Source organism: Apis florea, unplaced genomic scaffold, assembly GCF_048593485.1.
Source record: "Apis florea isolate Af1SG1 unplaced genomic scaffold, ASM4859348v1 contig_3391_pilon, whole genome shotgun sequence".
NCBI lineage: Eukaryota > Metazoa > Arthropoda > Insecta > Hymenoptera > Apidae > Apis > Apis florea.
The window spans coordinates 1,972,469-1,988,563 of NW_028256754.1; the positions used below are offsets into that span (position 1 = coordinate 1,972,469).

At 18.8% G+C, this 16,095-nt stretch overlaps 2 protein-coding genes across 5 annotated transcripts; both read right to left on the minus strand.

The window, feature by feature from the left end:
- Nucleotides 1–1,491: 1,491 nt before the first annotated feature.
- On the minus strand, nucleotides 1,492–3,414 carry LOC100866950 (methyltransferase-like protein 25B). The gene is made up of 5 exons (XM_003698132.4): nucleotides 3,208–3,414; nucleotides 2,890–3,108; nucleotides 2,212–2,812; nucleotides 1,999–2,133; nucleotides 1,492–1,758 (listed from the first exon to the last, which is right to left on the minus strand). The coding sequence occupies exons 1-5, from the start codon at nucleotides 3,412–3,414 to the stop codon at nucleotides 1,511–1,513; spliced, it is 1,410 nt and encodes a 469-aa protein (XP_003698180.3). The 3' UTR covers nucleotides 1,492–1,510.
- On the minus strand, nucleotides 3,397–16,028 carry LOC100872386 (presequence protease, mitochondrial). 4 transcript variants are annotated; one of them, XR_015293377.1, is made up of 4 exons: nucleotides 15,792–16,028; nucleotides 11,261–14,371; nucleotides 10,520–10,622; nucleotides 3,397–3,414 (listed from the first exon to the last, which is right to left on the minus strand). XR_015293377.1 is itself a non-coding variant. In XM_086912364.1 (3 exons), exons 2-3 carry the CDS (start codon nucleotides 14,342–14,344, stop codon nucleotides 10,608–10,610), a joined length of 3,099 nt encoding a protein of 1,032 aa, XP_086768490.1. In that variant the 5' UTR covers nucleotides 14,345–14,371; nucleotides 15,792–16,028; the 3' UTR covers nucleotides 9,897–10,607. The 4 variants fall into 4 exon arrangements, 2 of the variants coding, with proteins under 2 accessions (XP_086768490.1, XP_012348386.2); XR_015293376.1 differs by lacking the exon at nucleotides 3,397–3,414 and adding an exon at nucleotides 9,897–10,363; XM_086912364.1 differs by lacking the exon at nucleotides 3,397–3,414 and having other exon boundaries at nucleotides 9,897–10,622.
- Nucleotides 16,029–16,095: the final 67 nt, after the last annotated feature.

The window sequence follows — 16,095 nt, forward strand, 5'->3', positions numbered from 1 at the left end:
GGAGACATAATGAAGGATACAATTTTTTAAATAATTTTTTTTCGAATATTTTAAACAAATAGTTTTATATATTAAAGATTGAATATAAATATTTCTTTTTTGTTGCTATGTATATTAAACAAAATATAAATATTTATTTGTTATATATATTGCAGTAGAAACAAAAACTTAATAAATATACTTATTAGTCAATTATTCAATAGTTATATTATAATTAATAATATAATTAATATATATACATATATTAAATAAAATAAAATGCCATAATATGATTCAATAATATATTATAATTAAATTAAAAATTTTCATTATATATTTATAAATTAAAATTAAAATTTTTTTTTAATTAATAAACTTTTACTTTAAATATTGATTTAAATCATAATTTTTAATTAATAATTTTCAATATGCATTTTAAAATATTAATATTTTTAAGTTTGATTAATTATTTGAGTATTTTTTAATTTGTTTTTACAAATTTTTTTTCTATTGAAAAACATGTTTGAAAAATATAAAATTTAATCTAAATAATTTTTCACGAAAACATTTTATTAATTCTACTTCTAAATTTTTTAATCTTTTTTTTAAACTTTTCTAAACACTTCTTTGAATTATTTGAAATTCTCAAAAAATTATGGTGACAATTATGTGAAATATCTTATATTATTTATTATCAGGATTGTCATTTTAAGAGAATTGAGGGAAAATTTACTTTACTTAAGCATAATCATATTATAGGCAAATAGAATTTATATTACATAAATGTATATGTATATATGTATATTATATATGTATATTATATATGTATATTACATAAATGTAAAGAAAAAGTAATAATAGAAATAGAAATAATCATCAAGAATAATTCTTTCCAGAGAAAGTTTTTACAACAATGCTATTTAGGAGTTTTTAAAAGCTAAAACAAACACATGATATACAAAAATATTGAAGTTTATTAAATTATAAAAACTTATTAAACTTATTAAACTTATTAAATTATAATTTCATTGAAATTTATATTAAATGAAGTAAAATAATATAAAATGACATAGCTCTATCTTTACTATACTATCAGCTATTTCGCCTCTCTTCATCTAATATAAACTAAATTGCTTATAAATTAAATAAATAATTTTTAATTAACATTATATATCAATATTCTATATTTTTATATTGGTCTTTAGAATAGATTCCTAATCTCAATTATTAATAAAATAGAAAATATTCTATAAATATATTAATTCTTAATCATTATAGAATGTGTGTGAAAATGATTCTAATTTTTATTCATTTCTATTTTCTTTTTTACATGGTCTTTAATTTATTATATTTTAGTCATAGCCTTTCTGTATATAATATCTATATATAATATATGTATAATATTTGTATATAGTATATAATGTAAAATATACAAATATATTATAATATATTATAATAAATTTTAATTATAATATAATAAAAAAATTATAATAAATATATAATAAATTCAAATTAAATATAAAAATATTTATTATCTTTTGTGAGATACAATTGCATATGCTCGCGGGGATAAATATTTATTCATTACTGGAATAATTTTTGCTTTTAAACCTTGTTCTTCCATCCAACATAATCTATCTTGTAAAACAAGTGATTCTGCTGGTGCTTGCAACATTAGTTGTAAACCAGTATATATTTCTACAATTTTAAATTTATCACAATGATTTTTCCATAATTCTATTAAATTTTTTTTATGTGTATCAAGATTGAATTCTATATCTAAAAAAAAAATATCTTGATATTATTTCATTATATTAAATAACTTTTGTTTTCAAAACTTATATTATCTAATACTTTTGTAATATATAATGTAATGTAATGTAGAAAGACAAAATCATAAAAATATAGAAAATTTTTTAATATGATATAATATAAATATAATGATATTAATAAAGTTTTATACATACTTAATAATTAATAAAATATTTTATATGTATTTTGTATCTTGTATAATATTACCTTGTTTTTTGAATGTTTTTTTTTTTTGTGGTTGTAAAATATACCTAGTCAATGCATCTTTAATATATGTTTCAAAATTTAAGCATTGTGATTTTCTTGTTCCTTTTTGAGTACATTTCTTAAGAGAAAATCCATCTGAAATATTTATACTTTATATGTACTTTATATTATTAATATTATCAATTGAAATAGAAAATTATATGAAATACATACTTTTAGTTGCATACAATTGAAGAACAGCTCTTGCAAGAACATAGAAAGAATGTTTATTGTGTGTTTCAGTAGACATGTTATACCATCTATCTACTGGTTCTTGACATGCTAGTCGTAAAAAAGGTTGTCTCAAAAAGGTACCAATATCAAAATTGGTATTACTAATAATGGTTTTAAAACGATTAGATAAAGGAAAATTGTTAAAGTATTGCTTTTCATATGTTATGTTTGACGATTCGATTTGATTTATTCTTATATTTTTTGATATTGAAAGCTTATGATAACAACAAGGAATTAAAATAAAAATACGTGCTATTTTCATATCTCGAAATATTTTTGATGCATGTATACTAAGATCTCCACAAGCATGTAGACCAATTAAACAAACATCTGATTTTTCTTGAAATTCATTATTTAAAATAGTTTCTATTATTTCAACAGAATTATATGTTAAATCACAACAATTATATTTAACATATGGCAATGAATCAGAATACATTTTTATTTGTCTACTTCGAGCATTATTTACATTTTCTTGATTTTTTTCTAATCCAAGAACTTTATATCCATACAAATAATATAATAATTGACAAATATATCCCTATAATATAAAAAAAAAGTAAATATAAAATAAAATACAAATTTATTCTAATAACATTATATATAAATATATCTTACCAAACCTGCACCAAGATCGATAATAGTTTTGATATTTTGTGATGCACATTGCATATGTACCAAATATGCTAAATGCATTATTTCATGTTGTTTTTTAGGATTAAGACCTGTTTGAAAATTTTTTGGTAATATTATTGGTATTATACTATTTATATTTGGTAATCGATCAATATATCTACACTTTTTAACAAATGTTTTTAAAGTCTTTGACCATTCTGGCTAAAAAAAGTAAAATAATTTATTTATAATATTATATTAAGATATGTCATATATATTTGATATTTTACTTATATTTTAATGTTAAATTTATTTACTAACCTTTGTTATTTTTTTTATAACAAAATTATTAAATTCCTCATTTTCTAAAGTTTGTAAAACATTTAACCATTCTTTTGGAAATAAATCAAGTAATCCTTCAGTTAATAAATTAGTAACTGGAATATTATAGAGCCATTGTGTTTCAATAAATAAATTCAATGCATCCAAAAAATATATATTTGCTACATATTCATTTGCACTTGCCATCTAATTATGAAAAAAAAATATTTTTTTTAAAAATAATTACTAACCTATAATTATAATTATATTTTTGTATTAAATATAATATAAATATAATATTAACTTTTATGTCATATAAAATTCATTTCATAAATATATTACATTATATTATATTATATTTCATAAATATTACATTAATTATACTATAAATATATATATTTAAATATATAGATTTAAATAATTTTATAAATAATTATCTATCTATTATAAATAATTTAAATATTAATTCATTTATAGTTTACTAAAATGAATTTAAACCAGCAATCAATTAATGAACAAATTTCATTTTTCTATAAATGCAGAATATAAAAAAATATCAGCAAGAATTTTTAAGATTCAAAAATTACACTATAAAAAAAAGAATTTAATGTCTTTAAGAAAACATGGAGAATAAAAAATTTTTTCAATGCTTACATTTTACCAAAAGATTCATGGACTATTTTAAATTTGGATTCATAATTTATATAATTCATATGATAAACTATAACATTGTAATTAATATTAAAAAAAGAAATTTCTTAATATGATATTTAAAATATTTTTTTATATTAACATAATAGTTTAATAATAATAATATAATACCTTATTTAATAAATATTATTAATTTATAATAATAATAATAAATTTATTTTTTAATAATAAATTTATTAGGTATATTCGTGAACATAGAGAAAAGACAAACTCTATTTGTAAATTTGACTTTTCAAAGAAATATTATAATATCTTAAAAATAAAAAGAAAAAATACTACTATTAATAGTGATATAATATGTGTAAATAATAAATAATATAGTAAGCAAGGACAGCTTATACAAATAATGCATAAAGAATTATTTGTAATAAAAAAAAAACATATTGCACACTTAGATGAATCAAATGCATCTTTTTTCAATTAATGTGAAAAATTTTGTTGTGAAAAATTTTAATCAATAGATGGCGATTATTGTTGATATTGAAATTACATACCTAATTTATATTTTTATTTTATATCTCATAATATACAGTAAGTTAATATTCTGCAATTAAAAATAAATATTTGTAATTTATAATATAAAATGTAAAAAATATTTTCAAAATTTTTATGTATATATATGTATATTATGTATATTATGTATATATATATTTTAATTTGCATTACAATTAGAACAGTACAAAATGCAAAATATAAATGTATATGAAAATCAAATGTCGCAAAATGAAATTCAACAACTTAATATTATCTTTGTTATATGTTGGCACATTATACAAAATCTGTCAATTATCCTATACTCATTTAGCTGTTTTTAGGGCAAGATACATAACTTTATGTTATTTATATTTTATTATATATAATATATATAATATAATATGTTTTATATTATATTTGTTATATAATTATGATTTTTATGTATGTATAGTATTTTATTAAATATAGATAATTTATAAGAAAAATAGTGGGAAAATGACATCTAAAAATAAATAAAAGTTATTTTTCATATTATTTTTATGTTTATCTAAATTAGTACAATACAATAATCTTTTGTAAATAATATATATATATTATTTTTCATAATATATATATTCACGAATATATAATATCTTCATTATGAAAAATAATAGATTTCATTTATCTTACGAAAAGTAATTATATTTTGACTACAAAAAAAAACCATTTCCGAATAAAAACAAAAATATTTAAATTTATTATTAATAAAAAATGATAATTTGATTTATATCGTGTTTAGATCTTTTATCGAAAACTTTTGTTAATCATTTGGAATTTTTAAAAAAATAGAATGAAAATTATAAAAATTTAAATTTTTGCATTTGTAATTGAATGTTTCATTATAATGTAATAGTAGTAATAGTTTTTTGAAATATGTGCATACATGTATATATAGGATTTAAATATGTAGTTTTGATTAATAATGCTTGATCTATTATGTTTTTCGCTTCATTTTTAAATTATTCTTGTTTTTCTTGTTTTTCTTTCGTTAACATGAAATTTTTTTTTAATATTCATATAATTAAATAAACTAAATTATTTTTTTAATAAAAATTATTTTTAAAAAATGAAACCATATAAAAATTGCAATAAATATGAAATATTTTCAGAACTATATAAGACGAACTTCTAGTCTAAAATCGAAATTTTAGACTACTGACTCGTCTATGATTTCATTTTATAATTAGCTGTTGTAAATATATATTTTTATTGAAAATCATTTAAATTAATTATATAATATATACATGGTTTTGTATTTTTTAATATAATCCATTTTTATGATTTCATTTTAGATCTTAGGTTTACTGAATTAACCTAGATTAAAATGTGATTACTAAAATAAAAAAATTTATTTACTTCATTATGTGTAGATTAAGGATTTCGTTAGTTGTTTATTTTTTATACATAATAAAATGTATATACTTTATACAGCGTAAAAAAATGTATATGCAATGTTATAAAAGACAATCGTATAGATTTAGACAGAATTTAATATAATAATATTAAAAATTCTTTACAAATGCATTAAAAATTAAAGTCGATTATTTATTATATGTAAAAAAAAAATTATTTAAAAAATTATTCTTTATAATATATTAAATATATTATATTTCAAGTTTATCAAAATCTGTGAAAGAAAAATATTTTTAGAAAGAAAAAAAAATGTCCACAGATGAGTTTTTTCTTCGGAAAAGCTCGCTTTTTTTGAACTAGTAGATTTTCGAAGTTCTATTAAAAAATAGTTTGCAATGACAATTCTGTAATAACCATTGAATAAAGAGCAGTAGAAAATCTAACAAAATAAAGCTACTGCATAGAAAATGGATATTGAAAAGATTCTTATCAATAAAAGAATAATATATCTTGAAGAGCGATTTTAGGAACTCATCAATTAACGACAATAATAATAATAACTTTCAAATAATGGTATAGCGGGAGTGAAAGAACCAGACAACTATATTTAAATATTATAAATAACAATAATATAAATAATGAAATTTGTACGCCAAATAAATAGTTGCTCTTGCTAAAACTTTATTTCTCTCTTTTGTTCATGGAATTAAAAAATAATAATAGTTTCATATTCTTTGAATATATAATAAAATATATAATAAAATTAAGTTTTGATTTTTTTGACATTTTCTTCTTGGAAGAAATTTCAGATACAATTTGAAATCATTATGCAAATGATATGAGATAACCAAGTTAGATTATCTTATTAAATAGATCTACACGAATTATGTTGATATTCCGTATATTTTACGAAATTATAAATATTTATAATAAATATTTAACATATTTAAGACTGATTTCGGCTATAAAATTTTATTTTGATGCGAAAAATTTCTCGAATTTAAATTATATTTTATTTTAAAATTATCAAAGAAAAAATGTTGACTGCCGAGATTGAGACTAAGTAACTTTTTCAATTATCTTTGAATAAATTGTCTCTTAATTTGTCATGATATTGGTTAACGAAAAAATTACGAAATTCTTCTGTTTTAATAGATTTATATTTTTAAGGATTGTTGTTACTAAATGAAAGTTGTTGAGTTATATCTTGAAGTTTTTGATGTAATAAACAAGAACAAAAATACACTTCAATTTTTTCCTATTAAATTAAACAAAAAAGAAGATTCGAAGAGAGAAATGAATAAATAATAAGTTTGACAAGATTAACTTTATATATTTTGAATGATTTTGATTATGATATTTCAGTGAAATGTATCTTTGTATTCTTGACTATATAACTAAAAGATTGAATTCTATTTCTAATCGCAAATTTGCGTTGCTAATAGATTTTTAGAATTTGATTTGAAAGTAGTTGAGGGAAAAAAAAATATATAGAAAAATAATTAGAAAGAAAGAACACGACGCAGTTGTTATCTATATGAACATATATATTAAAATATATTTTCACACAATAATAAATTACAACTTTTACGATCATAACATAAATATCATGACTTTTGACATGATATTGAATTTGCATGACAATTAAATATTATGGCTTTTATCATGATATTGAATTTGTTATCGTATACAATATATAGCGTCATTCTATTATATGTGTTATACGAAAATTATTTAATTAATTTTATTTAATTATATTTTGTAACTGTAAAATATCATAATTAATATAATTATGTTATCGTAAAAATTAAAATTTGACAGTGGAATTATAGAACAAGGATATTTCTTCTAACATTAAAAATGACTTAATTTTAAATGAATTTTTGCAGAAAAACAAAACAAAGCTGAGAATTCGTAATATCACATTATTCCCATTACAAGTGTTAGATTAGGTAGAAGCATATGACATAATAGAATGCAATAGACAATTTTTGACTTGTGATTTGGCAATTATGATATTGAGATCTCGCTGTTGCGAATTAATAGGAAACTAAATCATTTAGAAATATTTTAAAAATATGCATCTTTTATTATAAATGAAATGAATCAAAAATATATATATTAATCAAATATAAAATAAAAAAACAATAATAAAGAATTAAATAATATTTAAATAATATAATAATACACAATAATATAATATAATAAATAACTTAAATATAAGTTTATATAATGAAATATAAATATATAATTTATAATTTATTTTTTAATAATCATTTTATTTACTGCTTTTATTGGGAAATAAAATCCCAATTTCTTCTAATTCTTTTATTATTCATTTTTTTTTATATGATAGAATTAAATAACTTTAACATGTTTTTCTCTATTATCACATGTAACAATTTTTATGTTTTGAAATTCTAGTTGTAGTTTTATAATTGCATTTATTGTTTTTAATCTATTTCTAAGCTTTATTTTTTGTTTTATGATAAATATATAATCGATAAATATCTTTCCATGTTTGGAATGTGGTTATATAAAATATAAAATTATTATATTTTATCATATATCAATCAAATATTTCATATTATATTATATCAATATTTTTCTATAATATTTTTTATTTTTTTATATATTTATTTATTTTTTAAAATCAATTTTTTTTAAGATTTTTAATTGTATTATTTTATATCAAAATTTATCTGTATTTAATTATACATTTAATTACAATTTTTTTTTCTGCATGGCAAATTTTTCAAATGGCAAATATGCCATTCATTCGAGATTAAAGTTTTATAAAATTTTATTTTACAAAGTTTTATATAATATTTATTTTATAATATATATTTTAATATGTTTATAATATATATATGTTTAATCATATATAAAGCTATTTTTATGATTAAAAATTATAATAAATATAAAAATTCCTCATTAAATAATAATATTGTAATGTTTACATTAAAAACAATTTAATAAAATTTTTTAAATATAAAATTTTATTGTTTTTTAAAATTATTTTTAAAACTTTGTTCATCAATGATGAATTCTGAAGAAAATAGATTTTCTTAATTATTAATATCAATATTATATATATCATTTATTATGTCTAAAATTCCTTAAAAAATTTACTATACAATAATTTAAAAAATTTAAAATATTCAGAAGCAATAGAAAATAATTATTTTGCTATAATTTTTTTCATTTATTCTAATAATAATCATATCATAGATTATTTTATTTTATTTTGTTCTTTTTCACATACATTTTTAAGTATTTTTTATCAATATTTCTTATCTTTCTTAGACTAAATTTCTTATCTTTTTTAATTCTATGAGAAATAAATAAATAAATATAATATATAAAATATATAAAAAAATATAAAAAATATAATAATTCTTCAATATCACAAAATTATTGTATTTACATAATAATTGTAATTAAATGCATAGAAAAATAATTTCTTCATTATCTTGTATTAAATAAAAAATCAATGAGTTTTGTATATTCCAACTATATTTTCTAATAATAAGTTACATCTTATATGTAATACACTTATATATAATTTTTCTATAATATCATTTCGAATCCTGATCAAATCAAATCAAATAAATATGTCACTGATATATCATACTACAATATATAAAGTTTTAACAACTGATACATCTCATTTATTAGTTATGAAAAATATTTACTTTTTTAACATTTCTATCTTTTTTAATATAATAGATATTATTAATATTTTTTATTTTTTATAATACGTATTATTTTTATTCTTCTACATATTTTTTATTAGATTTGAATTAAACTGTTTTAAAACTTTTAATAAAAATATTTTAATAAAAATATTCAAATGAATAAAAGCTTCTATTATATTTAATAATGTTTAGATTTGTTTCATTTAATTCTGTTTTTTTTTTTTATACTTTTCATCATTAATGAGTTCTTTTTACTACTAGAGAAGAAAGATATTTCTTCTTTTTTTTCATTTTTCCGTTTCAAAAACTCAATTTTTCTTGATATTATATATAATTTTAGATAATTATATATAATTTAAATAATTAAGAAAGATATTTCTTCTTTTTTTGCATTTTTCTGTTTCAAAAACTCAATTTTTCTTGATATTACATATAATTTTATTGCAAACTTTACATTTTATTTTGTATAAATCATTATTACATCATTTTTTGAATTTCAAATTTAAATCCTTTAACTATGCATCACGAAATGATGTTCTTTTTTCTATTATTGTAGCTTTGCTATTATCTACATATAAAATAAGCATTATTATATATTTTAAATTTTAAATAATTTTTTGAATTATATTAAAGTAAATATATTTATCTTATTTAACAATATTATTCTTATTCTTGAAACTGCAAATTATTAAAAATAACAAAATTAAAAAAATTCAACGTACTACAAAACTATAAATATACACTTCAAAAATAATTTGGCAATTTGACAAGGTTAGATACATCAATTTGGCAAAAATTTTTGCCAAAAGCATCTCTAGCAATAGTAATAAAGATAATGTAACATTATGAATTCTTATCATCTTAATTCTTATAGAAATTTGCTGAAAAAGATTTAAACCATTTTTAAAATGTTAATTCTTATAATTTTTAATAAGAAATTTTAAAAGAATTATGCTTATTTAATTATATGCTTATTTATTAATAACTATGCTTATTTAATAATTCTATTTGATGTGAAAATATATTTTTATACATACATCCCTGTAGGCAGCGTAGCAATCATCTTACTTTTTTCCAATTAACTTTTTCTCCTTCTATTATTTTCAAAATAATCAGAATGTATCATCAAATTCTAAAAATCTGACAATTATATTTTCATTATTTCTAACAAAAATGGGATCAATTAATAAATATATTTTTTTTTCATTTATTTTATCATAAAAATATAAAAATTATATATATATGTTTTACATAAACATATTTTATATATTTTCAATTTTATAATTACAAATTATAAAATTAAAAATATATTTATAATATATATTAAATTATATATGTTTAATTGTATATTTCTATAGTAAAAAAAAAAAAAAAAAATTTCACAAACTTTCTGTATTCAAACCTTTGAACAAAAACAGCATGATAATAGTTTATATAATATAATATAATATAATAAAGTAATCTGATATATAAAATTACTTATATTAATATTGTAAATTTATATAATATTGTAAAAATGAATTTATAATTTACATTTACTCTCTCTTTATAAGTTAAAAGTGAAACATTTATTTTTTAATAAAAAGATAAATATGTATTTTAGGTGAATATATATTATTTCTTATGTATTTATTTGACTAATAAAAAAATGTATTTATGGAAATATAAAATATGAAATTGATATTTTTAAATCATTTATGTAAATGATAATATCAAATATATTTCAATAAATAAAAACGACATTTATTTTAAAAAAATATTTATTCAACTGCTCTTACTCGAATGCTTTCTTCTTGATTTTGAACTTTCCAATTTTCTGAAGGTCTATTTAATAAATCATGATTAACAGGTCCGATTAATGCACGTCCTACTCTAATATGTTTTTGATCAGGTTGTAAATATTTAGTAGCAACATGTATAAGTTGATCTTTAGTTACAGCTTTTAATCTCTCTCTTTGTTCTTGAATATCATCATCTGTTAAATTATATTTAAATTGAATCATTCCACGATTACTTGGAGAAACTGGTGCATCAAAATGTTGAAATATTCCTAATTTTGCTTCATCAATATCACTTTGAGATAATGGTTGCTTTAATAAAAATTCATAAGTTTTTTCAAATAAATCTAAAGTACGAGTAGAATTAGGATCTCTGTAAGAATAAAAAGCAAAAATGCCATCTGATGATAATGTAGCACCACCACCATAAGCACCACCTTTTTCTCGAATTTCTGGATGTAAGTAAAGTGATGTAATTAATTTAGAAAGTACTCGTAAAGGTGCAAAATCTGGATTTGTATATGGTACAGTAAAAATTGTTTTAGCTGTATAATTTACAGCATATGGTAATACATAATGAATAGCTCTATCTCCTATTTCAAGATTTTGATCATGAGTAAAAGTATGCGTATCTTTAGGTGTGCCTTTTAATAAACTATAAAATTTAATAACACTTTCTAATATCATGTCCTTGTTATTTTTACATAAATTTATTGCTGATCTTAAATATTGTTTATTTAAAATATAATCAGATATTTCTTGCATTTGATTTAACACAGGACTTAAATCTGGCATTTGTGCTATTTTTTTCATATTTGAGACATATTGTAATCCTGATAAATTTTCCTTGTATTTAGTGACTGGTGAGACTAAACTGGCTGCACTACTCATTGCATAGGTATGTCCTAAATCTGCAATTCCATTAATCAAATCAACAGCATTAATTTTAACAAGTGTTGTAAATCTTTCAATATCAGACAATTGGACATTATTGAATAACTCTAACCATAATCTCCACATATCATTTATATTACGATCTAAACAATATGATTCTATTAATATTCCTTCTTCATATTGCAATAAATTATTTTTATGTTCAGCAATATGATTCATAAAATTTAAACCTCCAGTTTTTAATCGAATCATTTGATCAAAATTTCTATAATCATAATTTTTTGTACCCATTTTTGAAATGATATTATTAAAAAGTGGCAACAAAGGTTTTAATTCTTGTGCTAGACCTTGTGTATTAAGAATTCCTCGATAATAACAAACACCATTTGTTGGTTCAGTAGCTATTTGTAAAGGAACATCTATTATTTTTTTATTTTCTAATTTATATCGTTCTACATCTTCTTTTATATCTTCTATTTTTAAAGTTGGAAGAACATTTACATCTTCTTGTTTTTGTTGTTCTTCAAGAAGAATTTTACCATATATATAAATATGTTCTATTTCTTCTTTGGAAAGTTCCTTTAATTTAGATTCTAATAATTTTTGTTCAGCAATTGCTTTTTCATAATCATATTTTTCATATGGCAACATTGTTAATGTTAATCTATGATTATTATCCATAAGATATGTTTTCACTAATTCTTGAAGATATATAGGATTATTTTTTATTTCTTCTCGAAATTTTCTGATTGCATCATTAATTCGCATTGATTGAATAAGATCTCCATTATGATTCCACAATGGTGTTAAATTGAAAAGTAATTGCAATCCAAAATTGGAAGTTTGATGTTTTAATTGAAGCTCAATACTATGTAAAACAGCTTCAACATGATCCTCTATAAAGCCTTCTTCAACAACTCTCTGTATAGTTTTATTAAAGACATCATCTATTTTTTCAAAATCTTCTGGTTTAATACCAAGCAAACTCACAATAAACATGGTGTCTTTACATTGAGAATCAAAACCTGTCATTGATCCAAAAGCAGTTCCCAATTTTGATTCTACTAAAGATTTATAAAATGCTGAATTTGGACCTCTTAACAAAAGTTGAGATAAAATATTGATTTCAAAAGTCTTTTGTACATCAGTGATGTCATTGCACAAATAACCAATAGCTATGCTACCTTGTCGACTAGGATCTGCAGCCATAGGATCTGATCTACACGTAATATGTTCTTTTCTTGGATTGTCCCAACGTTTTTCTGAAGGTACTTCTGATATAGATGTATCAATATTATCCATTAGAAATAAATATCGCTCATTAATAAATTTTAAATGATTTTCTAAGGAAAAATTGCCATATGAATAGAAACGAGAATTAGAAGGATGATAATAAGTTTGATGAAAATTAAGCAGATCAATATATTTTAAAGTAGGAATAACAAGAGGATCTCCACCAGAAATTACTGCATATGTATGACTAGGTAGAATATGGTTTAAAAATTTTTCAGCTAATATTGTCTGATTTTCATTAAAAACACCTTTCATTTCATTAAAAACTACTCCTTTAAAAATAATAGATGAATTTTTATCGTTAACATCTGCATGTTCTAATCTCCATCCTTCTTGTTTAAAATCAAGTTCTCTTAAATATGGTCTAAATACAGAATCCAGATACACTGATTGTAAATTTTGATAGTCTTTCAAATTTTGTGTAGAAAATGGATATATGGTATAATCAGGTCCTGTCATAGCATTCATAAATGTAGCTAATGATCTTCTTAACATTTTGAAAAATGGATCTCTACATGGATACCTTTCACTACCACAGAGAGTAGTATGTTCTAATATATGAGGTAAACCTGTAGAATCTTTTGGAGTTGTACGAAATCCAACTGAAAACACATTGTTACTATCATCTCTAGCTAAATGTAAATATTGTGCTCCAGTTCCCAAATGACTCAATCTCACTGCAGTTAAATATACTTCATCTATTTTTGCAATTTCATCTACTATAAAACCATTAATAATTTGTCCAGTCTTAAATTGATTAATGTAATTTTCTGTTACATTTCTATTGTATTTTATAGCACTAAATGCTATATTTCTTTTTAAATGAAAATTATGATATTTTATATAACGTTTCAATCCAAATTGATATAAATAAAAATTTTTTGATGTACTCAACATTTTCAACTATAGCATTGAAAATTCAATCTGCAAAAGATTAAGAATATCAATCATTTATTGCAATGAAAGATTTTTTAAAAATAATATCTTTTTATATATTATATATATTAATCATATCATATCATATTAACAAAATTAATATATAATACATAATATAATATAAATTTTATAAATTTATAAATTATTAAATTATTCTAGAAAAAATCTACATATAACAATGAATGTTAATGCAATGATTATAAATAAATGATAATTATTATTACTAAACTATATATTTAATGATATTATATAATAATTATATTAATAGCAAGATACTAGCAACATTTCATGAAATATAATATATGATATATGAATTAATTTATTTTGACGCATATTATATTATATATTATATTATTATAATACATATTATTGAATTACTAATATATTTTCAATAAAAATCTTCATATTCAATTGATTATGTTAAAAAACTACCAATAGAAAGGAAAGAAAATAATATATCTTTTTTTAAATAAAAATCCTTTTTTCCAATAATCCTATTATATGCATAATATTAACTAATGAAAAAATGTCAGATTGGATGGGCTATATCATAAAAAATAATTTTTTAAATCAAAAGTTAAAATAGGAAATTGGATAGAAATATAATATAATAAATTTAAGTTAGCTTGAATTTATAATGTTTGAAAATTATTTTAAATTTATCTATTCTATATCTTGGATGCTTTACATTCAAATATAATACATACATAATACATTCAAATAAGATATAAATTAATATTATATTTAGTTTTAATTAGTTTAGATAAATTTAGATTGAATTACTTAAGTTTTTAATTATTAAGTTTAATTAATTTGAAAAAAAAACTAAAAAGTTAAATCCATAAGAATTTAGTACATATAGTATTTAATAAGAAAGAGAAGAGAGAATTTTTAGAATTTTTAATATTTAATGCTAATAATTTTTCATAATATTAATATACCAATTTTTCAACATACCATATTATTCACAATTGAATATAAACATAAATTAACTTCTCAAATTTTTATTATATATTTATAATAATTATTTATTTCTTTTAACAAAATTAAGTTATAAAATAATTATAATATTTTCGCTTTAGATCAAAACAATTTAATTATATAAAATATAACATAATATAAAATACATGTTATATTTTATGTCTATATATATATAGTTTTAGTAATTTATAATAATTAGAAAAATAAAAAAATAATTACATTAAAAAATTTATAAAATAAAAAAATAAATACTAAAATATAGTTTACTAGTATATGATTGTAATTATGAAATTACATACTTAAGAATAAAATTAAATATAATATGGAAATAGTCAAATATAATATATGAGAAAAATTAGTTAAAATTTTAACAATTCAATATTACGAAATCAATGAAATAATTCTATTTTCTATATTCTAATTTTACCTTTTATTTATATGTGAATTTTTAGATATTTATTCTTGATATTAGCTATAATTTTTCTTCTATTTGTTTCGATATCTCGATCATATATAAGTAATATATAATTTATTAAAAATTATTATTGATATAACATTGTTATAATTTATATCATAAAATATATTATAATATTATATATATTTTTTAAAAAATATAAATAATTTTTCTTAAAATATTAATTTTAACGTGTTCAATGTGTTGACTAATCAATTGTGTTACTTTACTTAATATTTTTAGAATCATAATGTATAAGTTAATAATTATATGTATT

What these genes read in the sequence shown, in the direction of transcription:
- LOC100866950 (XM_003698132.4), bottom strand. Translation starts at nt 3,414, where the DNA reads ATGGCAAGTGCAAATGAATATGTAGCAAATATATATTTTTTGGATGCA. An exon ending in TCAATTGTATGCAACTAAAA is followed by an intron (nt 2,134 to 2,211) that starts GTATGTATTTCA and finishes TAAATATTTCAG; the next exon opens with ATGGATTTTCTCTTAAGAAA. An exon ending in AAAAACATTCAAAAAACAAG is followed by an intron (nt 1,759 to 1,998) that starts GTAATATTATAC and finishes TTTTTTTTTTAG; the next exon opens with ATATAGAATTCAATCTTGAT.
- LOC100872386 (XM_012492932.3), bottom strand. Translation starts at nt 14,344, where the DNA reads ATGTTGAGTACATCAAAAAATTTTTATTTATATCAATTTGGATTGAAA.